Source organism: Corvus brachyrhynchos, unplaced genomic scaffold, assembly GCF_000691975.1.
Source record: "Corvus brachyrhynchos isolate BGI_N302 unplaced genomic scaffold, ASM69197v1 scaffold279, whole genome shotgun sequence".
In the NCBI taxonomy this organism is placed as follows: Eukaryota; Metazoa; Chordata; class Aves; order Passeriformes; family Corvidae; genus Corvus; species Corvus brachyrhynchos.
This window is the reverse complement of record NW_008246060.1, coordinates 8,664,330-8,688,615: the sequence shown is the minus strand read 5'-3', so window position 1 is coordinate 8,688,615 and position 24,286 is coordinate 8,664,330. Positions and strand designations below refer to the sequence as shown.

Here is a 24,286-nt window from a genome sequence, read left to right as displayed (position 1 = left end):
GATGGGGACATTGGGAAGTCACCAAGTCCAACCTCCTGCTCAAAGCAGGACCAACATTGAGTTCATGTCAGGTTTACCATGACTTTGTCCAGTCAGATCTTGAAAGCTTCCAAGCATGAATGGAAATTCCACAATCTATATTTCACACTAAGCCAAAATACTTTTATGAAGTGAGAAAACATGATTCACTTAATTTTCCATTATTCACTTCTTATCAGTGTGAATGAGGAATTGATAAACTAGTGTGGTTTTTTTACCTGGTAGTTCTCTCTTTACCTTATCTATAAATCAGCTTGTGGAGGGCTGGAAACCAGACCCTACTTTCCCCCTCAGGAGGAATGCTCTCAGTACTAATTTCCAAGCTAAACACCTAATTATGGTTTATCAGGAGTTTTACTGCAAACTAAGCAAATACCAAATTGTTAGTAAACAGAGTTCAGATTTAGACAAATCCAATAGCAATGTTCAGTTTACTCCAAAGGAGTTTATGGAAGTCTCTCAGTGACTTGCACAGGATTTGGATCTGGTTTATTGCGCAGGGTTTTTAACTATAAATTACAGATGTTTAAGATAGTGAATTGTAATATTAGCATGCACATATGCAATAGCAGAAACACAAGGCTGGGAGGTGCTTGGGGATGTTCTCCTCACTTGTCCCTGGACAGGATCACCAGTGCAAATCTTGATGTCTGTTTATCTACACTGTTCTGAAAGCCCTCCAATGATCAAGAGCCTTCCCAGGCACTCCACTTCAAGGCCCCACAGTTAGAGCAGCCCAGCTGAAGCCCAGCCACTCATTAGCTGTGGCTATGGAAAACAAACTGTGCCCTTCATGCAAGGCTTTCTACATATTTGCAAAATTTTAATGTGACTCTTTGTGGGAACAAACAACACTGGTTCTTCAGTCTTTCAACACAAGTCATGTGTCAGAGACCCCAAACTGATTTTTCTCCTCTCTACTTTACCCTGAATTTCTGTGCCCAACCTGGAGCCAGATGAGGCTTTATCAGTGCTAAAACCATATTCAGTTTAAATGCCAGGTATCCTTATGGTTTTGCATTTAAACAGTAATCTTTTCCTGATATCCACCTTACTGCCAGTTGCCATGAAATTATCTAGATAGTGAATATGCAAATGAGATTCAAAGGTGAATAAAAAGTAGTTGGAAAACCTCAGTGAAATGAAATCCCATTCTGTGGTGGATGATCCAGCACCTGTCACACAGCCCACTGGCAACTATCACACAGGACCCGGGACTCCACTCCAGGGCCACTGGAAAGACCAAGCAAGCATTGCTCTCTTAGAGTATTTGCCTTTATCACCTCTGTTTGCATTGCATTTCCCACAGGGATAAAAAAAAAAGGTTTGAACTTGTATTAGCATACAAAGACTGAACTGCAGTAATAATGGCTTAGTCATGGGCCTGAAGGAGGAGTTTGGTTTTGGCTGGACTTCCAGACTTTTGGGAATGTAATGTCAAGTAGTAGTGTGCTAGACAGGAAAGGGGCACAGACACAGTTTACTAGGTATTTTCTGTTTTCTTTTTCACTATCTAGCTGCTCGTACTTTGGTATGTTAGGGTTCAGTATCTTCTTCTCAAGCCCTCAGTGTATCAAACAACTGGACATAAATGCCACATACTATAGACACAGCTTTAAAACAAGAACTTTGGGAACATGCTCTCAAAACAGGGCTCTTCAAATCCCCTCTATTCACGGACAGCTGTCTGAATTATTTGTCTCTGATAAACAGAACCCATGACACGTATAGTTTATTGGGAATTTCCAAGACAATGCACAATAGGTATTTTTTGATCTTTCAGACTCTTAAACAGCTTACATTTCTAGAGGTAAGATGGATGTGACCAAATTATAGCCCACTATACTTTGGTTACAAGATTTCTGCAGGTCTTCACAACAGAAGTAGAAATTCTCTGAGAAAGTATATTCAGCTAATCTCAGAAATGCTGAGAAAACTTGGCAGAGCTAAGTTCAAGCATATGAGAACAAAAAATAACAGACCTGCAATAAATTTTGTAGTATATTTAATATCATGGAGTTGTCAAAGTGGATCCATGTGAGGAAAAAAGAAATTAAAAAATCTTAGCCAAGTCCAAATCATCTACAATAGTTTAATGCAGGTTCTGAATGAAAAAACAGGCATAAATTAAAGTAGTATGTTGTGTATAAAGAGGACTTTTGAGAGCCTAACATTCTTCCAGTATCTTGTAATGAGGAATTTTAGTATACTGCATAAGTATTTGCAGAATGAACACCTAAAAGCTACAATTTCTTATACAATTTCTTTCTTTCACCTAAAAGCTACAACTCTATGTAGGTGAAGAAATGTGCACTATACAAAATGGAGTAATGTATCTAAATGTATTTCAAAGCTAGAATATGAAGAGGCTGGACATACAGATTTTTTTTTCTGGAGTGCCACACGTAGTTGTACAGCAGAGATTTAACACTGTTGCTCCTTGTAATACAGGCTAACAGGTTCTCTCTCAGCACTGATCTTACTAACATCAGTGCTACTGCACCAGGTGTAAGTTTAACTGCTGTCTTCTTTTATTACATGTCCTATATTTTCACCTTTACCTCTGCAAGAAGGATACTAATTTTGGTGATTCCAATACTGCTTTATTCATATTAGGGATTCCACTGTCAGGGCTTTGCTAACTCTCTAGGACAATAGAATTGGAGCATAAATAGGAGAGGCCTGTACAGCACCAGATTAAATGCCAGCAAGTACACTCTGATCAAAAACTATCATGGAACCTGAAAAATTGAGCCCATACAGATTCCTCCAAGAATGGGGAGATTGACCTCTCATCCTGTAACTGAGTAACAATAACCATATTTCACTCAGTTCAATACAGAAAAGACACATTTATTCGGAGGCCATCACACAATATCCAAAAACCTACTGTAAAATGTAGCAACTGTCAAAACCTATTATTTTCAGAGTGAATGTTAAGATTTTCTAAAGTCTGCAATCTCCTTTAATTCCAGAGCTCTTTGAAATATCTCTTTTACTTTAAAAGAAAGATAAATTCCAAGAGGTTTGTGTTTGTTTTGTTTTTTAAAAAATTAAGATTTCTGAGCTAAAACCCAGAAAGTTAAATGTTTTCCATCTTTGTAGGGATGCTAGATTTTCCTCATTGCCATCTTAGTCAGCCTTTGGTACCTGGAGAAATCACAGCTGTGAATTCCTTAAATGTTATGTACCTTTGAGATCCTTGCACAACCATGAAGCACAAGACAAATCAGATGAATGTTTCAGGCATGAGAGTTGCTCCAGTCTTGCAGCCAAATGGCTGCCTGCTGAGCCAGCTCTACTGCCAAAGATCCACTATATCTGACCACAGGGAGGGACAGCTTCAGGGCAGCATGATCTGGCAGACCAAGCTATGGACTAAGAAAAAAGGACTAAACTCAGCTTGACACTGATTTCTTCCACATCCTGCATGAAACCACAAAAGCAAATCTATGTGAACTCAAGCAGCCACAGCAATTACCTACTGCTCCCATTGACTTGAATATGTGTTCTCAAAGTACTTCAGTTTTACAGGATCTGCTTCAAAGATCGCTGTTGGCAGTGGAAAGACTCCCAGTGTTGGCCACATTAATATGGACCATGCCATGCATTTCAGCCATAGATTTAAACATGCAGTGCAAAAAGAGACTAATGGTTTCCCATTACATGTATGTATGCAGCAGTATGTCTGTACTTCTGTGAGCATGCACATGCATTCTCCTCTGTAAGTAACATGTACAATTTGGAAACACGCTGTGCAACATTTCTCTGTCTCCCAGAAACAAGGAGAAATAGTGGCAGCGCATAGGAATTTGACAGTAGAACAGTGATATTTGCCCATTTTATTTCCCCACTAAGTCACCATGAGGTAAGGGTTCCTTGCCTGTGCAGAAGTTCACAGGAACTGTCAGAAAGTTTTTTCAATGAGCTTGGCACTGGCACAGTATTTGAATACAGTTAGGACAGAGACACCAGTAGATGGAACTGGTGCTTGGCAGAAACACCAGGTAGAGCAGTTTGAAAGTTCTGAATACAGAGATGCTTTGCTGGATCTCCGAGCTTGGACTTCTGTTGCCTTTACTGCCCAAATTAACAACAGGAATGACATAAGCAATAAGTGAGGTCTACGATTGTGTATTTACTTTCCTCAGTAGATTTTTGAAAAATGGCAAAGATTCAGTCACTCAGCAACATCTTAGAATGTGAACTAGGTTTTTTATTTACAAATGTCCATATAGAGTGTATGTAACACCATACCCCATTATTCTATACTTTCTGCACGTTAAACTTATATGACAGGGAGGTCTGAGTTTAGGTTGATGACACCATGGAAGAGCAGTCACATCAATAACATTCTTACAATTTAAAGGAGCAAGATCCATTTTGTATAGGCCACACTTGGTACAAAGGAACTCACTTTGTATTTTATAGGATTTAAAAATAAAGATATAGTGATAATGGATGAAAAGAGACAATGTAACTTTTTTTGAAAGGTCTTCTAATAATTTCTACACCTGCTATATAAAAAAATGTCATAAAGAATCATATCTTTAATACTACTGGCCCAGAACTCCTTGGGTTTTGTCCTAGTAAGGGAAAAAACCCCCTTCGGTTACCATGCATGTGTACAGTACCTTTGAGTACACAAATAAGTATACAAAGTTTTGACAGGTCTATATACATATATATTTATATATCGTGCAATCAACCACTAGTAAACCTGATAGGAAAAGTACGCTCATTCCTTACCTTCCTTGCTATTTAAAGAGAAAGAACTTGTTTATTTTTATTGCACTGTCAGTGATAATTTAAGAGCACTGCTATATTAAGAGCACTGCTTTTAACCTTTATTCTCTACAAATTTTTCAGTTCATTCAAGTCAATGAGAATTCTGTATGTGCAAGAGTATCAGAGAGATATGAGTAAGATGTTATTTTCTAAGCCACTGAAACTCACAAATTAGTTTTGGAAAAAATGTAGGCTTGCTATAAAGATGATAGTAACGATAAATGCTGGGGTTTTTATAGACATAATTATTGCAACAAACAGCTTTTTGGAAATGTAGGCAAATTGGAAATGATGAATCACAGTCATAACATTGCTCTTTTTTCTGGTAGTTTCTTAAACAGAAAAAAACCACTTTCTATCACTATATATGACACAAACTACATGCTAAAATAATAGAAGTCTGCTAAATCCCATTTAAATTTTCAAACAGAAAATTGTGGACACGATACTAGAAAAATTGCAGATACCTGCAGTACTTAAATACTAAAGCTGGCAATTTTTGTTTATAATTATTTAACCTCCTGGAATATGAGCATTACTTAAGATATAAATCTGAACCGGTACATGCATTTTCATCAACTTTTACAACAACAGAAAAAGAACATATCTTTTCAGTGGTCGTAACAGGCAGAATTAAGGGAGGATATTAAGTTCTAAAGTTGTTGCACAATTTCTTTGCTATGAAGAAAAAACTTCATAAAACACCCCATTTCAAAATGTGTTTCTTATTAGGCAGTTTCATAAAAACAAAAGAAAAATACTGTATGATTTACTGATACGCATCACATGAGTTTATCTCTTTTCTCTATCCAGGTTTAAGTACTTTAAAAACACATAGCTACAGACCTTTTTTTTGGTAGGATTTGCTAAACGACTTTTATTTTTGATAGCACTAGCAAAACTGAGCATCAAACCCTAAGATTTTAGGCAGCTCATATAATGTTCAAATTAAGAAATTAGTTATTGTCAAAAGCAGTGGTAACAAATGGGGACTTTATGACAAAAGCTTGATCCTGCCATTGGTGCTCCCTTCTTGTGTACAATGTTTTCAAGGTTTTGAACATAACTCGTGTACACAGGGTCATCCTCTTTAGAACTGTCCTCAAAATCAGATAACATAAGGAAAGTGTGTACGTTTCTGTGAATGCTTAATTCTGCTTTTTTTCAAGACAGTTGCTGATTAAACCAGAAAGTACTTGCCTGTGTTAGAAGAAATCTCCAGTTAAACAGAATCAATTTCATATTACCTGTCCCTCAACTAACATAAACAGAAACGTGCACACACAGCAGAAGGCACTGACAAGCTCTGTTCTGGGGTGCCACATGTACATGTGGTCATGCATGTGCAAGGAGATGAAAAGCACAAGAGAACAGCCATTAGGACAGGGGAATAGAGGGGCTCTACACTTTTTGTGAGAGACTGAGAAAACCTGGCTTGCTTAGTCCTACAGAATGAATGCTGAGAGAGGATATGATTGCAGTCTATTAATACATCCTGAGATAAACACCAGGGAGGGATAAGAGCTATTTCAGTGGAGCACAATGTTGGCAGGAAAACAAATGACTATAAAGTGGCCATGAGTTACACTCGTCCTAGAAACTGTAAGATTTCTAGTTAGGAGAGGATTGAGGTTCTGGAGCAGCTTCCCACACCAGCAGTAGCAAGGGCAAAACACTGCAATGCTTCCCAAGTAAAACCTGATCAGTTTTCGAAAGGGGCTATATGATACGGCTGCCTGTAACCATAGACTGCATGCGGTGAGAGAGCAGATGTTCCCCTGTCCTGCGTTCCTTTACTCATTGCTCCCAAGCTCACAGGACAGTCACAGAGTATGCCAATAGGAAGTCTTTCCATTTCCTGGTTCACAGAGAAATTGAAGACTTTACAAATGAAATCTGAAAAAAAATTATACAGGATACGCAATTTAAGAGAATTAGTGTTTCTACACAGCCCTTAATTATTCATATCTCCTGGATTTCTGTGCGTGTCTTCAATTTTCACTCACATGTTTAATCCCTAGTGCCTCAAACCATAAAAATACCTGTGAAATAAACAATGCATTACTGGTCCAACACTGACACATTCACTTGGGACCATCTGTGTGAGCTGCAGCTTGCACATACTGATTGTCAAGTGACCTGTTGCATGCACTTGGTTTCTCACACAGCACGGCAAAGCACAGCCACCCACCCCAGTCCAGCAGTTTCTCCCTCTGCCACATATTTAGTAATTGGAGTTTCACTCCTCTTGTTAATTAATGTATGCTATTACATGGTCTTATCTTTACATTCTTCTGTAACATGCTAAATTAAGTAGATACAACACAGAAGTCTGTACCCCAGAGTACTTTTGATCTCCTAGTAAAGAAAATTTCATTTTTTTCCTAAAGAAAATTCTTAATCTAGATTAAAATAAGAACAAGTAAAAATATTTTCAAGTGCCACACCCAAGACTGCAAATGAACTATTAGAATTAGAATTAGAATTAATTAGAATTAATGAAAGATATACAGCAAAAGTAATAAGGTTAGTCTACGCATAACAGCAAGAGGAATACACTCAAAGCTCATCTGATGTTAGACTTGATTTCATGCTGACCTTGCTCTGCTGGCAGATGTTTTTCTGCCTGTGTTTTGGTTTATGAATGTCTGACATCCTCAACAGCAAATTAACTGTAGTTAATTTTATGCAGATTAATTCTGCTGAAAGTCACACAATAAGAGGAGAGGAGGTTAAAGTCATAACGATGTGGATGCTGGTAATGTCCACATCTGTGTTTTTAGAGTATTGGCAGCATTTTAATTTCCTTGGGACTCTACATAGGATATTGCTGAAATTGCAAAAGTTTAAGCCAGCAACACAACTGCGTCCAGCTGAAGCTTGGGAAAATTAAGAAACCTGGTACACTGTGGCTTGGGAGCCTCAGGAAAAAAAAATAAATTGCAGACTGGCAAGTGGTTTTAGTGCACACTGCTTTATACCTCTTTTCAAAGGAAATAAATATTGCCAGCTTTGCCACTACAGAAAAGTTCTAGGAGTCAAAGACCATCACATTTTGTGAAGTAAAGCAAACATCTTCTGTAAGACAAAAAGATTTTGCACCTGGAGCCTGTGTTACTGCAACACTGATTCAAAATTCTCTTCGAATGTAACAATTTCTTCTCCTTTAGCATATGTAACTTTTTATATTAAGTGCCATTGCCAAACTGACTACATAGAGTGCTTCCTGATAGAAAATTACAGAGTAACCATTTTTAAAGTTACCAGAATCTACTCACTCCTGTGCCTAGATTAATGTCTTCTGTAATACTTACGAGGCAAATGAAATAGTCTACTTTGTCCATCAGCATTGTGATAAAGAATAGATTAAAAGAACACATGGCTAGCTTGGCACTTTGTCAAAATACTTCTTCAGTGTTACTCACTCTAAAGTATTTCAGTCAAATTCTGTGTTGCTAAATCGAGGTATAAAGAAAATCTTGATGAAGATTTTTTCAGAATATATATTCCTTACCTGGGGGCAGTCTTTGATGTAGTGTCCCTTGTTAAAGCAGAGGTGGCACAGGTAGTTAGGAGGTGGCCTCTTGCTGGGTTTTCTGGCTTCTGAAGAAAGGGATAGGTCAGAGAAATGCTCAGTGAGGGAGCTTAACCCATCCACGATGTTATTAAGCGAGCCATAAGGTGATGCACTCTTGTAGAGACTGCTGCTCAGAGCCTGCAAAAGAAAACAAATAAGTCACATGCAACATAGTACTGTATTAAGGATTGTTCTGAAGGAGATCAGAATAGGGGATGGATAAAAATAGCAGGAAAAAAAAGTGATTTTTTTTTCTTAGGAGCACAGCTGCATATTCGAGGGGAGCAATATACAAGCTATTAATAAAGAGGTTTCACGAAGGCAGTGCAATGGAGCTGGTCACCCCACTGTTGAGGAAACTATTGAGCTTGCCATGGTTCTCTTAGTCCAACCTTTCCATTAAGCAATGATGGCTTTCTTGTGTTTGACCATAATGCATTCATAGCACAGTTGGATTATGCAGGCAAAAAGCTCAAAGAACAACTCACAAAACAGAACCCTTTTGTGTCCAAAACTACTTACGCAAAGAATATTGAAGTCAGGGAAAGGAAAAGAACGCCAAGAAAAATGTAAAGTAACTTTTAATTTCCAATATGGTTAATCAGACAGTCAACACAGAGTCCCATGTTCAAATAATAACAAGAAGCATTGAGATCTACATCTGCTTTGGATTTCCTAAGGGGGAACCTGCTGTGATTTAAACATTTCCTGATAAACAGTAAATACCCAGGTTTTGTACTTCACCTCAACAGGATCTTCCCTCTCCCAATCTGCAAATCAAAATCAGTAACTCCTAATTTGCTATTCAGTAGTTTTAGAACAGCAGGAAACCCATCAACACCTAAATAGGTATTCTCCCTAATGGAGATAACAAGGATTAATTCACTTTAACCTCTTAAAGTTCAAAAGAAACTGCATAGTGGAGTTCAAAAAGTAAATAAAAACTCTTTAAAAAAATTAACATCATAGTGAATCACTGTAGAAATAGGACCAACTATTGACTGTCCTTTCCATCCTCACATGATGGGACACATCTCACATAGTGTTTCCACCTTAGGTCATTACATGCTATGCTCATGTAATTCTCCTGGCATCAGAGAATTACTGCTGGCTTAGGGGAAAGTAAGGTAAGAATAGGTCCAATCTGTGCCTCTGTGCCTTAATTCTATTGAATTCAAATATTTCAAAGGGGTCTTCATATGTATTTTCATATGTTTATACATGCTATATACATTTTGAGGACATGCATTGAAATTGATTTAGAGTTTGTGAAATAAATCTGAAATCAAATTTCTTTCAGAGATCTCAAACATTCAGGGTGTCTGCACAGTGAGTGTTTTCTGGGTGACAGTCGCATACCAAAAAAATCGTATTAAAGCTCTAGGGACAAGTACCTGGGTGAGACCCAACTAGCCCTGAATCCCATCCCACCACAGATGGTATACACTGTACAGAAACATTCAGCCTCATAATCTGCTTCACCCACTTGTACTATAGTCAAACACAACATGCTGAGCTCCACTGACCCCTCTTGCAAAGCTGAAGCTGGTGCACAGCAGCAGGATCAATTCAAGGGGCCCCAGAATGGAATCTGATCTCACATGGGACTTCACATATGTCCTGGCACTAAAACATCCTGTGTAGCACAGTTCTGTGCTCGTGCAAGATGATGTGGCTGAGAGGAGAAACAGCCACTTTGTTTCAGGGGTTAAAGCCATAGATTTTAAAAGGAAAAGGTATTTCAAAAACTAAAAAAAATATTTTAGCTGCTTTAGACATCAAGCAACCAAAGATACCTCCAGTGGTCACTGGAATTTATTTTCTAGGATTTATTGGATGCTATTGGAATGAGAAATTCTTGGCATCAAATTTTTAAAAGGAAGGGGAAGTGCTGTGGATGCCAAAATAGTATTAATTAAGGGTCTTCAAGAAGTTCTTGTCTCCCTAGGAGCCACTTTCTCTTACACACACTTGGAAAAATATAAAATACTTCTTTTTAAGAGATCCTCTTGCCAAGAGATTCTTAAAGTACTTCACCTGTATTACACACATCAGTAACTTTGCAAATTCCTTATTATCTGATTTTATAGAAGGGTGAAAGTATGGACATAAAACATGTGAAGTCACAAATTCTTTACCTTTTGCCAAAACCTGGAATATCTTCTGGGGATGTAGAGTAACTCCTGCTCATCAGGAGGTTGCTATTTTTGCCCCCAGGGCCAACTCATTAACAAACCAAAACATATCTATCTGCTGCCTACAGAGGGCTTTGAGTTGGACGTAGAGCATGCAGTGGTGACTGTTTTCTTTCCTACACATCCTTTACACTGAGCTATTGCCATCATTAAAAGGGAGCAATTTGGAACCACAGCTGGATGCTATGTAACTCACTCCTCCACCAACCCTTCCTGGCACGTTTCAGGTCAATACTGAAAAACAAGGTGGCTCACTCTGGCAGCAAACCTTCACAAAGTTTTGTTTCAACCGTGGCAGCCAGAAGCTGTGTCAGAAGCTAGGATCCCATCAGACTGTGGGCTGCACTGACACTAAATCATAACCTTAGCAGCTACCAGTGGTTCTGTGGCCAAAGTGTGGCACAAGTGGCCACCTGGTTCAGCCAGCGGGGCACTTGTGCAATACATGCCACAGCTGGACACGGCACAACATCCAGTCCACACGTGGCACCGTGAAACACTTCCCTATAATCATCTTGAAGCCTGGTGTTAAAAAAGGAAGAAACAAATATAACATCCCAGAAGATGACAGTATAGGAGAAGGTGGACATTGCTGATGTCACTGGTACTTTAAAGAACAGTGCATTCCTTTGGAAAATGCCCAGAGGATCCCAAGGTGCAGCCCATCCCTCTGGGTAGTCAGGCAAACTGATTCAGCTGTTCCTGCCAATCTGACCTGGAAAATGGTCTTAAATCTGTTTGACTCCAAGTCAATGTGAAAAACACATCAATCTGGTACTTGAAAGCTGCTATAAAGAGCACCAGCACAAATGGTGCTACATCCTGTTTCTAGCTCTGGAAATCTCCAGTTCTTCAGAAGGAGATGAGGAAATAAGCCATTCCCAAAAGCCAAGTTATATAATAAGGGTGATAATGGGAAAGTTCATCTTGGCCCCTGGAATCAAATAGTGAAAGCTTAGGGCTTGTAATGAATGTGATGAATGGTGATTGACTCCATTTTGTCATTGTAAAAGACAAGGGGTGAATGAATATTGCTGAGATACATAAAACAGTTTTGGTTTGCTGGCTTTTTTTTCCTTTCTGCGGCACTCAATTGAGCAGAACAGCAATTCAGCCCTCACTAAGTGTTTGCACTGCTGCAAAGGGGATTTTTAAGATGGGTTTTGAATAAAAACTTTGAATTAGCTTCACACCAAAAGGGGATGTCCAGGGGGGTGATTAGAGTGCCAGGGAGAATGTCGATGGTCTCAGACAGAAAACAGAGAGGAAGAAAGAAATGCATTCTGACTCACTCTGGTCTCAAGTGTATTAGTACTCATCTGGGAGGTGGCAGGGAGACTGCTCCTCTCATGAATTCCACCAAAAGCAATGACTGCTCTGTGTTCACAATGCACCACTAGCAAAGCACACTTATTTCTTTAAAAGATAGAGACAATAGTACCTCTCAAATAGAGTCTCATTTTGAGCTTGAACAGGATAGAAAGGATTTGGCACTGAAAGAGTTAGTGCTCTCAAGGCGCCCGAAAGACCACATTGCATGTCCTAATTACAAGGCTCATCAGCCCAGCTGCAATGAATTCAGGATTTCCTTATCTTGCCGTACTGGGGGGATGGGGAACCTGGTGGTAAAACTTAGAAACTGCCTTGGTGGGAGGTTGGAGCTGATACTGTAAGTTTGTCTGTTTGTTTGTTTCCTTCCTATGAAACTCATTGACTTAATTGAATATGAATCAAACTGAAAATCTTGTGTTGTATTTTCCAGAGGTAACCTTTCTGCTGGGTAGATCTTTAAACTGTATCTGTTGGTGGTGTTGGGAAGCAAAGTTTCCTTTGTTATTTGTTTGCTCAGTGTTTCCAGTTAAAGGGCACGTAACTGTAAGGTTGCAGTGTGGTCCTTTGTGAAAGAGGCAGCTATTGTCTTCTACGGCTTCCTCACTCTGATTTCCAGTTGGCTACCATACGTGAGTGATTCAAGAGTTCCAGTATTTAATTCACCTCTGAGAAATTCCTATTTAAGTGAATGATTGGCAAATACTCTTGATTCCCCTGGCTGGGTCCCTGCCTTTCGAAACATCTTTTGGGATTGATGTGTCAAGAGACAGAAAAGGAAACACCAAAACACTGAATTTATCTCTTCAGCTTCTTTTTTAGCAATGGTATAATGCTGAGAAAAAAGACAACTGTTGGGAATATGCAATGAAACATTTAAGCAAATAAGCAGCAAGTCTTACTTTCCAAATTTCCCTTTGGTATGTATGGCTACTTTACCTGTAAAGGTATTTTTATAACAGGGACCAGAAAACACAGAGAGCACAAAAGCCTCTCAGTTATCACATTTAAGTCTGAGCCTCTACCAGATCAGCTGTTATTAATAAGCAATGGCAACCTGTTTATGTGGGAATGGTATCTTCTTATTAGGCATGGACTGGAAAAGTAGAGGAATATCTGGAAAAACCAGTTTCTGCCCTAAGTTCAGTCTGTGGCTGCTGGACCCTTAAGGCAGTGATAAAGAGGTACATATCCACCAGTTACCTGAAGCTAGAATGACTTGTGCTGGTTGATGGAGGCTGTATCTGGACTGTGCATATGTACCTGGATCAGTGTCTGATGCCCTCGAAGTTAGTATGACTTGTGCTCATGGGTCTCTCCAAATTTGTTGTAGTTGAGCATACTGAAGTGAGGTCCTGCAGCACTTCAATATTCCTACAATCTAGTCCAGTCATCAATGCTGCCACAACATGAAATAGTCTGAATAACTGAAAAGCAACGAGCAAAGAATTTTTGATGACATTTTTTTGCTTTAGTATGCTGCTGACCTAATAAAGCAGTCTTAACAGACAGAGTTAAGTTTAAGTCAACAGATGCCATGGCTCTTTGAAGTCTGTAGGAAAAGGGAATTGGGTTGCCCTGTCATCAGCATGGAAAAAGTAAGGTTTTCATAGGCTGTAAATTGTAAATGTTTTCCAGCCTATATGATGGTAACCAGGCTAGCCATGCTAATTATTAGCCCTGCACCGAAATGTCAAAAGGTGCTAAAGTTATCAGCTTGGATTTTCACAGAGATAAGAACTGAGTGGTCCCTGTGCTGTGTCATGGATAAAACAGTAGGACAGAAAAGTCATTGCCCTCGCTCAGTTGCTATTTTCATGTTGGAGGAGAGGGAAACCTGAGCTACCCAAACAGTGTATGTGTAATATACAAAACTTAACCTGAGGGCCTATGGCTGTCTTATTTGCTAGTGTCCTAAGCCTTGCTTTTGACGTGGGCTTTATCCGTGGGGCCACGCAATACGTGTGAAAGCACAACAGTTGCACCAGAAGACAACCATGTTTGGAGAAGAGCACTTAAAATCTGTGGCTTCTCTGTGCTTCAGCTCTTTGTAAGTGGTCAAAACAGTTCCCTGGTTTTGTCCCCAAAGAAAACATCAAATGCCAAATCACAGAACAGAACCATGGAATTGTTTAGATTGGAAAAGACCTTTAAGATCATCATCAATGTTTATGGCCAATTCCAAAGCCTTCTGAAAACAGAGGGATTAAATGAAAATACTGTAATAAATTTAGTTGTATTAATTTGAGCCAGAAGAAATAGAGAAGTTTAATTACCAAGGCTGAACTGGAAAACGTCAAAAACTGCTCCTGTATGGCTTGTGTCTGCTTTAGCTCCTCTGATAAATCGGATACTTTTACAAAAAAAACAGCTTAAGAGTTTGTTCAGTAACATTTTATCATTGGAAAACTGAAAGCCAAGCTCATCACTCAGAGAAGAAAATGTTTGCCTGGAGGAAGAAAAAAAAAGACTCAGGCTTCTGTTTCCTTCTGAAGTCAACTTTTAAGTCAGCTGTCAAAAAATCTGGTCTTTGGCCTGACTTTAGTAAAATCTGAATTACTCAAGTTCTCATATAAAACCACAGAGAAATGTAGATTAGCCAAGTAAACCTTAACACATTCCTGGTTAGTTAGACTAGCCAAGTATACCTTAATTCATCCTTCTTCTGTGGGGGGTTTTAGGCAAATACATGTTTATGTTAAACTGCTAACACTAATGTCTACTTCTGAATATTTTCAGATAGATGGCACTAGGCCTTTCCTTCTGCAGAAACAGTATCTTAAAGAGACAACTATGAATGCAGGGTGACCTGCTAGTGGTTATGAAGTGAGTCATTGAAGGGCAATGAATCTTTAATCCAGCAGATAGATCTCTCTAATCCAGTTATTCCAAATCTGACAGCTCAGCTGGCTGTGGCTTCTCAGGTTGTAATTGCTGAGACTCTGCAGCACAGCAAGTGGGTCCAACATACTCCTCTGTGCATGACTCGTGTGTACCTTCAATCACAGCAAGGCTGGAGAGCAACACATGCCACCACCTTGCCTTGCTTTAGATCTGCTGGTCTTTAACACCTGGATTCAAAGCTTTCAATGAGTTTCACAGATCTTAAAAAAATCCTACCTTCTATGTACTATACAGTGGTAAAGTTACTCTGACAGTTCAGGAATTGCTCAGTCACCACCTCCAGGCTTGCTGGAGCTCAGGCAGGCCTTTTAGCTTTCTGCTAGTAGTGTGATCCTCCTTATTTCAGCCTCAGGGGAGGGTTTGCTGTGGATATCAGTGAGGACACTCATTTTACACAATGTACAGGGACCTCACAAAAGGCCTTTAAAGGCAGATGTGGGAGAGCACAGAGATTTTCTGGTCAGAGGTGTGCAGTCTTGAAGGAATTTTCTAAATCTTGCACCAAGCTCTGCAGGGTTCCTTTTCATCTACTGAATGCTCACTGATGTTAAAGAGAAGCTCTAACACATGAGCACTATATTAGGGACAACGGAGACCATTCACGTTGCAGATTACTTTAACACATCCCCACAGGAGCCCTGGATTCCCAGGCTGTCCCCTGTCTCCCTGCAGCCAGGTCTCCCTGACCTTCGGGGAGAGGCCATGGGGAGGGCCCCTGCCAGGCCCCTCCGTCCCAAAGCCACCTCGCTCTGCCCCAAATAAGTCCCTTTGGTCAAGACAGGGTTCTCTGGCGAGGAGGAGGTTGTGAAGGCTGTATAGCATGAAGTGAGGGGAGAAACGGATGGACATGTTTTGATCCCTGCACTTTCTGTTAACATCTCTGCTTCCTGCAGGAAATCTTGTCTCAATCTGACCTGCAGTCTGAAAAACAAGAGTCGAGTTTCCTCTCATTTGGTAGGTCTTTTGACACTCCAAACGCAAGAAAAATAACACCCGGAAATAGATATGTGCCTGTTCAAGACACACTTAGGAAAGCATTTACCTCCTGCGCAGCTCTTGCATGATGAAAGGTTTTGCTAAGAAATGTCCATTTTGGGTTAAACAGAACTCTAAGTCTGAGACAGTTTTGTTTATATCATTTACATTCAGTAATGCCTTCTTGGCACAGAAACTTCTGCGATGGCTGCCAAAGTTTAAAAGAGGCAAAGCTAAGGTCACTGTCAGAGGTAGAAACAATACATCATCTGCCCAGAATGGGCCCCTCGCAATGCGCTGAGGGCCTCAGTTCCTGCACTCACGGGAAGACAAAAACTTTTATTAAATTGAATATAGTGAGGAAAATAAATTATTTCTATGTACTAAATGACAGGCTGGAATTTCATTTTGTGACTCCAGCTTTTAGATAGTTTTATCTACATTTAAAGCTAGGCTCTTAATCAACTGTGATACCGCACAGCTTGAAGTGTGATCTGAGCAAGCAAACCTAAAACATCACAATCTGCTTCAGATAAATTATAAAATAACAGTTGAGTAATCTGGTTTCCAAGTAGGTTTGAGGCTCTTTTTTCTCCCCAAGCTGGGACTGTTAGAGGAATGGATCTATTATTCTACTAATTTCAGTCGCAATGTATGTTGGAAAAGGATGATTATATAAGAACACCTCTGTATTTCAAGGATCAGTGATGCTCAAACCCTCTTAAAAACTCTTGCTAGTCCTCCATTTTCAGGATGCAATGACTGTACAATAGATGCTTTGCTTTCCTTTCAACCACAAGTATGCACAGCCCTAATAACTACTTACAAATAGTTGCCTAGCAGGTTCTCTTAGTGTGAAGAAATATAGACTGCAACTCCCCTGCAAAAATCACTGAGATACGTGGAACTCCTAGAAGCAAGAGAAATCTGTGAGAGCAAGCTGATCCCCTTGAAGTGTTTGCTTTGATGGCAGTTAGCTGGATGAGATGTAAATACAGATTTCCAGGTACCCACAATCCTTCTGTATAGGGTATTGCACTTGTGTTCATTGAAAAGAGACACCAAATCCTGGCACATGCAGGGAGTAGGTGTGGGTGGCCATTTAATGTAGCAGGAATTTATTTCTGCTTTGCATATGAGCTCAAGTCCTGGATCATGAGGGCATTTGCTAATCTTCAAACTATATTTATCGAAACACAAAATGTATTTCTTAAGAAACAAGTTTGGAAGACCAGGCAGCAGTTCTCCCATCAGCAGCAGATGAAAGAGCTAAGAAAAAGGGGTCTACAAGAGGCTCCTTAAAACTCCTCTTAGTCAAAGTATTGGACTTGTTATTATTTGCTTGCACCAAAACACATGACAGAAAGTAATGGGCTAGGCTTGTGACATGTTAAAACCCACCAAAGCTCCCCACAGCTGTGCTGGCCTGGCTAGACAATGAAAGACATGGAGAAAGCCCAGGACTTGTAACCCTGCATTTATTCTGCTTTCCTCAAGTGAATCTCTCTATAATTTTAGATTCTGCTTTTAGTAGATCACAAACTGTTTGCTACAGTTCTGAGAACAAGAACTGACCTGCAGGAAAAATTAAGTGATCCAAATTTTTACACTTACGAAATACTGTCTGTCTGAATTATGTCAGGATTACTGTAAGATTTGAATAGCTTTTTAAAATTTAATTAGCTGCTTTGATCTATTATAATTACTCTGGAACCCACACAGAACCCAAGTAAACCATGGGGAAAAGACTTATATTCTCCCCATTTAATTTAATCATTTCATTGTGGCTTTCTAAAAGAGGAGAAGCATTTCCAGAGGATAGCAAAATGGGCATCAGGCTGTTAGCAATTTTTCTGGGGAAAAGCAACTGGGGATAAGTACAGGTATTAATTGAGACATTTCATTAATCTGTTCAGAAAATGGAAGGTGATACCCAGTATCCATTTTTAGGTAGCACTTATATGTGTGCATCTAATTTGGGTAACAGGACACAGTTACTTTTGTTTCTATGCAAATACACATTATCAGTATTGTATGATTTAGCTTTGTAATATCTGTGCTTGCACCTTTTGACAACTGCACTGTGTTATTATTTTTCATGCTTCTTAAAGAAGCATGGAAAAGATTCTCTGGTCTTAGATTTAAATCTCACTTAAATCATGTTTCAGAGCCCTTTTATGGTGCACTTAAATTCTGATCTGGAAAACTTTCCTCTGTGTTAATCCTCACCTAGCATCTGTCAGTAAAATTCAATCTTTTCTTTTAGTTGTCAATTGCCAAAGTAACAATTACCAACATTGCTACAAGTTGTTTGTTATCTATCTTGTACAAGTACATAAAACCCCCAAACAAAACAACAAAACCGAAAAGGCCTGGGTGGGGCGGAAGAGGGGGATTGGCTTTGGGATAAGAGCAGTTTAGTCCACATCTTGGTTATGTAATTCATTCCATACACTTCACAAATTAATATATTGGTTCAAGTCAGACTTGGTTGTCTGATCATTTGTGCAGTTCACTGGAGAAATATCTTCCTTTTCTGTTCTGAATAACTGAGTCTGTGTCTGCAGAGCAAAAGAGGAGTGGATGAAAAATCATTACCCAACACACAGTTACATCACCCCTTTGTTTGGGTGCTTTGGCATGGAAGACACTGTAAACGCATAAAATAACTCTAAATGAAAGCTCTGTGTATAAAATATAATTGTAACAAGAATTCTACATCCTTTTGCCTCCAATTACAGGTTGGTGTGTTTTATTTTTCTATATACTGCCTGGCAAGTTTTTTTTCAAGATATGAATGCATTTGTGAGGCAGAAAAAGCATGCCAGTGCTTCTCTCAACGAGGCATTTGCATAGATACAAAATCCCAAGTGATTTAGAAGTTGGCAATGATTTTCAGCTAATCAGGAATAACAGATATAATTGGTCTATCTTCTATTGCCAGATTTTTCTTTTCAACCTATCAAAAATAAATCAAGAGTAAAGCAGAAAGCACATATCCCTCTTCTTGAAGACTTGATTTACTTTCAGCAATTAATATTTTAGCTCTTGCCAGCTTTCCAAGCATGGTTCTGATTTTGATGTGAAAGCAAGTAGCTGCAGACTACTATGGTGGATAATACTTTCATTGTAAATGGACTAAAGCCCAGGTGTAAGTCATGTTTGAATTAGTTAAAGCTGGAGGTAGGGCAGGTGTGCTGCAGAGCTACAGCAGCATTTGTTGGAGGTGGGGGCAGTTTGTGGGTAAGGAAGCAACACAAGAGGTTCTGGCTGTTGGAGTAAATTCAACACGTTTTCTTCTTATTTCTGGGAACTTTCTGCTGTTCTTAGTCAGGTAGGGAAGTCAGAGTACAAACAACATAATTGTGTTTAGAACACTTTCTTTAGTGAAACAAATTTGGCTCTTGTGCATTTCCTCCTGCAATCAAAATGCTATTTTAGTAATTCAGTCTAAGTGTCAAGAGTAAGAAGAGTATCTACTATATGCAGTACTGTGCACTTATAAAAACACACAGAAACAAAACACTTAATCCTGGACAACTGAAAAGCCTAAAGCCATACCTAGGTGATACAAATGGAAGAGTGTAATTTGGATGATAATCTGAATTTCACACTTTTTATACAAGATAGAGATCTTATTTTCAGACTCCACTTCCTATAGTACCTTCACATGTGGGGTTTCTATTTCCCTGGCAAATGTGGGTGTTTTCCAAAGACTCCGGAAGTAGCAAAGCAGGAGGCCATAGCTGCAGAGATAAGAACAGGGAGCAAAAGAGAATGCTTGTAGACATAAACCCCTGAATTTTTGCATTTTAAAGCGTATGTCCAACTGGAATTGGGAACAGAATAGTTGTTAGCTCAAATACCTGTAACAGGATCTAAGATTTTGAGACCAGTGTACAGTGGGCTGTGAAAGCTGCACTTTGTGTGCTGAGGCAGCATCATCAAAAGGGCTCTGGAGCTTGGCTGTGTGGGAGGACAGAGGCTGGTGTTGCCAAGATTGCCAAATGCATGTTGTCCTCTGATTAACATAAGAGGTTCAGCTCCCTGGAATCTCTTACGAGGACTGATGTGAGAATTGACATTTAACTTCCTGAAAAGCATTTTGAAATTACTTGTCTGGCACTTTAAGTAACCACAAAATATCTGTAGCACACAATCATCCTGAGGCAGAGAGCACAAGCTCCTGCAACACAGGAATTGTTGTGCTAGTGTCTTTTCAATAAAATTTAGTGAAGGATAAGGGCACTCCAATGTTGGTACTTACACAAAGAATAGTGAGAAAAAATTAGGAAATCAATCAAATAAGAACTGTTATTATTAAAGGACGCTTCCAGGTACCATAGGCTGTGCTACTCTGTCAATAACTATGCTGAATAAGAGGAGGTAATACTGTGGCTGTTTAGTCTGTAGCTGAGAAAGCAAGAAGTCCTCACTTGAGTGCCTAGCACATTAAGCCCCCTGTGGATCACAAACATGCTCTCTGTTAGAATAACTAATAATGTTACACAAAATTAAACAAATTGGACATGTTTTGGAGCATATGGCAATTTCTGCTAATCTGTATCTCTGTTGTGTTTGCCCTCAGACCATATTGGTTGTGAGCAGCCTCTTAAAAGGCATTTTGTTCTCTCTTTTACATCTTTTAATCATGGCTGTTCTTAGAGATATTACACTTAATTTAGGGGGCCAATGGCCTGATCTGGTATAGTAATCCTTGTATTCTTCTGATACTATGAGAATGGAGATTTTTTTTTTTTTTAAATCTTACTATTATCCTCCAAATTACTTCATCTATGCCAAATAACAGATCTTTCTTCATAAAGTATCAGGCTAGTGTGTATCCCTCTAATTATATGAAAGACAGATGAACAACAAGTTTCTCTGATATAAAACATTTTTTGTAGAACTGCCGATTTCCTTCCCTATGTTTTTGTTCTTCCAGTGTTTCATCAGATTTTGTTGTTAGTTTATGAATGCTTCTTTGGGAAGCTACCTAATCTGTCCCAGTGCTTCAGATCTGCTTCTATTTCACAGGGATTTGAATGTTATTTTCTACAGCACTCTGTAAACTTTTTAAACTCTACACATTTTTCTTTCCAAGCAAGTGATCCATACTTCACTGTAGCAAACTGAACTAGCTTGTGTGTTCTCACTCCCAGTTAGTTCCTCTCTTGCCTATAAGGACTGGATCTGGAAGTCTCCAAGTCGAAAATGGCGATTATTTTCTCATCTAGTATATGCAGTTATTTGTGCTTAAATAAAATCTGGTTTAGATCCAGAACGTGGCTGCCGTAGAGGTTTCTAGAAGGAATTTTGCTCTTGAAAGACACAGAAAGTAGAGAAAAAAGTTTAACTATCATAATACGACAATTTTTAGTTACCGCTTGCTGTCTCTTCTTGACCAAAGACAGCATTGACCTGGTAGGATGCCTCTTGTTAGTGTAGAAAAATACCTTATGACTCTCTTGCCCCCTTATTCTAGGTTTTTCAATTATAGCCCTCAATGACAAAGCCACAGATACCTGGCTGCGTCTCAAAAGCGTTAAATTCCATGTAACCAGCCCCACAACAAAGCCTCAAATACTTGGCTCTGATGGATGGTGTTATAATGAGGGTGGAGCTCAGTTCAATGGCCAATTTATTGCATCTTAATGGTCTAACATGCTTTTATTTCATATCTAGGACAACAAATGCTGCCATAAAGTTTGGTTTAAAGCAGGTCTGTTTTGCAAAATGAGTCTTGCATATGGAACAAAACACTCATTGTTACTTTACTGTTTAAACCTTTATTATTGCCTTTTTTCCCTTGGTACAATGGGCTTTTATGCACCAAACAGCTGTGTTCATCATGTTTATTTAGAAGGCATCCATTGTAGTGGAAAAAGTCTGGAGGACAAAAATCTTGAAGTACAAGACTACTCTGTGGGTGCTGGCACTTTTTTTTTTTCTGTCCTGTTCCTTTGGTCAGTATGCAAGTCACATACACAGGCACTGCCATGCAGACTTGCAAACCCTGTATAATAGCAACTTTTCACAAGTGCTGTCTCTTATTCCAAGTGTTCTTCTCCAGAAATTTTCAATTGCAAGGCAACATACAGGACACACAACTATTTTACACCCTATGATCCTATCATTTCTCAATCTGTTGCTATTTTGGACCCTCATTAGGTCACTTTCCAAATATTGTGTACAGCTATGTGTCAATCATTGTCACAGCTCGGCTCCAGGCTAAGCCAACCCAGGACAAAACCATGAGGAAAAAAAAAAATGCCAACCAAAGCAAGCACTGTGTAGAAAACAGTCAACAGTTTAACTGTGGAAAGCTATGTGTTGTTCCAAAGATAGCATAAGCCCACTTGCTGCAAAAACAGCATACAGTGCTAACGCTCTCCAAAATAATTTTATGCGGTTAAAATATGTAGTGTATACCCAATGGCATCTGCAAATAAACAGATGTTAGAATCTCAAGAATTAAGAGCATGACATTGTCGGAAACTCTTGGGCGACTCCTGCCAAAAAGCAGTCTAGTTTCCAGTTTCTGGAAAGAACAGAGCATCTAACATATTGATAGAACTTCTTTTGAGCAACAGTATCTCTAGCAACTTCTACACCCTTGAATGAAAGCTGCTGTATAAGCAGGCAGTGTTACCCTGGGAGATGGAAGGGTTTCCTACTTCCTTCAGGGTATATCCAGAAGGGCAGAGGCATTCCCATGCCATATGAGATGGCTGTGCTCCTTTCTCTCTTTTCAAGTTACCATGTATTAAGACATAGTTCAGGTAAATACTGGAAACACAGAAGTGTCTCTGCATCAGTCACATAGGCAATGCTATTGTTAAAGGCAGGAAAACAAATGGGAACAATCTAACATCCTTCATCTTTCAAAATATTAAAATATCTGTATAGAATGAAATGGCTTCTTATTTCCTGAGTGGTGAATGCTCTTGGCTTTCTACAGAGCTGGCATTCTCAGTTGCTGCTGCTGTTCATGTGCCTCAGGAAACTGTAACGAGGTTAACAAGAGCAGAATAAAGGTACAGCTTGTGGATGATAGGAATCCACACAGAAATGCAGTGAAGGTGACTTCTGGGATCTGAACAGCACAGCCAGGGGAAGGCTGCACAGGGGCTGACTGCTTGGAGCTAGGGCAGACACAGGGGCCTGAGGAAAGCCTGGCATACCAGGGAAATGATTTTCCAGAAGAAAGAAGTAAAGTTTGGGGGGGGAAATGGAAAGAACTATAAGCCAAGTGGAAAGGGAGTGTGACAAAAGGATTAGCCCCTACTTGCACAGAGCATAGTAGAAGCCGAAAATGAACTCAGGGAACTGTCAGGAAGAGAAAACTGTTTCTCAGAGACTGTTTCAAAGGCTTCCTGAATGCAGTCTCCACTTACTTGTTTCTTCCTTTTTCTCCCAAAAAGAAAAAGGACCTGCTGTGAGCAGAATGTATTCTGACTTGAACAAACATGGGCCTGAACAGAGTCCCAGTCTGGAAACCATGCAGGCCAAACTCCTGGAGTCTTGCTGCTACCTGGGTGCCATAAAGCTTGTACACCAAGGAGGAAGGGGCAAAATCTACAATTTGTCATCAACAGGTAGGTAGCTAATAGTTTAAATTGCACTGCCTGCTAATCTTTTTTGCAAAATCAATGTGCTTGTTAGGGCTATATGTTGTTAAACTGCCTATGTCATGCTTAATAAGACTTAATCAGGTTGAACGGGTTTTGAACTACATACTCCCAAAAATAGTGCCCATTTTGAGACTGGATGTGCTTTGTTAAATTCTTAAAGAAGGAAGAATTTCTAATTATAGGAAAAAGCATGTGTCTATATAACTCTGCCTCTTAACTGTTAGCAGCTCTAATACGAGAGCAGTTGGGGAATTTGATTTGGTTTTAATTAATAAGTCCATACCTTTTCTGACAGAACAGGAAGGTGTATTTTGACTGAGGATACATTTTAAGTCGATGTTTAACATAAAGGTGCTGGAAGGACTTTGAAATGTCATTCCATAGGAAGTGCCAGAGCAGGTTGGGATGTATAGTCCATCTAACCCCCATCAAACAGAGATGCTGTTGAATACCTCCGGCAAGAGTCCCACAGTAGGGTGCCAAACTGTAGCTGGATCATTTCTGGAATTTCTGGAGAGGCTGGGAGCTGTGGTGTGTGAGGTGCCACCTTGCAGTATCTCCACACATGTGAAATCCCTCCAATGCAGAAGTGCTTGACCTCAACAACTTCCTGTGACAGGGAGTTCCACAGCGAATTGTCTTTGCATACCCTAGTTTTTTAGCTTCCTTCCCTTTGGTTTCATTTAGTCTTGTTCTTGCGGTACGAAACGTGCACAAAACTTTTTTCGCTGTTTTTATCACGTTCCTGTTTATATCTCTCCCTTTCAAATAGTGCCTGCCTTTGATCTCTCATAAGCTACATGTATTCTTGTACCAAGCTTTTTAAGTAACACTCTGGGGGGGGG

The 24,286-nt window shown here is 39.5% G+C and overlaps 1 protein-coding gene across 3 annotated transcripts in view; it reads right to left on the bottom strand.

Annotated features, from left to right (window-relative positions):
* ZCCHC24 (zinc finger CCHC-type containing 24) overlaps positions 1 to 24,286 on the bottom strand; it is a 110,803-nt gene that overhangs the window by 85,626 nt on the left and 891 nt on the right. For all 3 annotated transcript variants that reach the window (XM_017746334.1, XM_017746332.1, XM_017746333.1), the window contains exon 3: positions 8,342 to 8,542. In XM_017746334.1, coding sequence (XP_017601823.1) covers positions 8,342 to 8,542 — 201 coding nt within the window. The remainder of the gene's footprint in view (positions 1 to 8,341; positions 8,543 to 24,286) is intronic.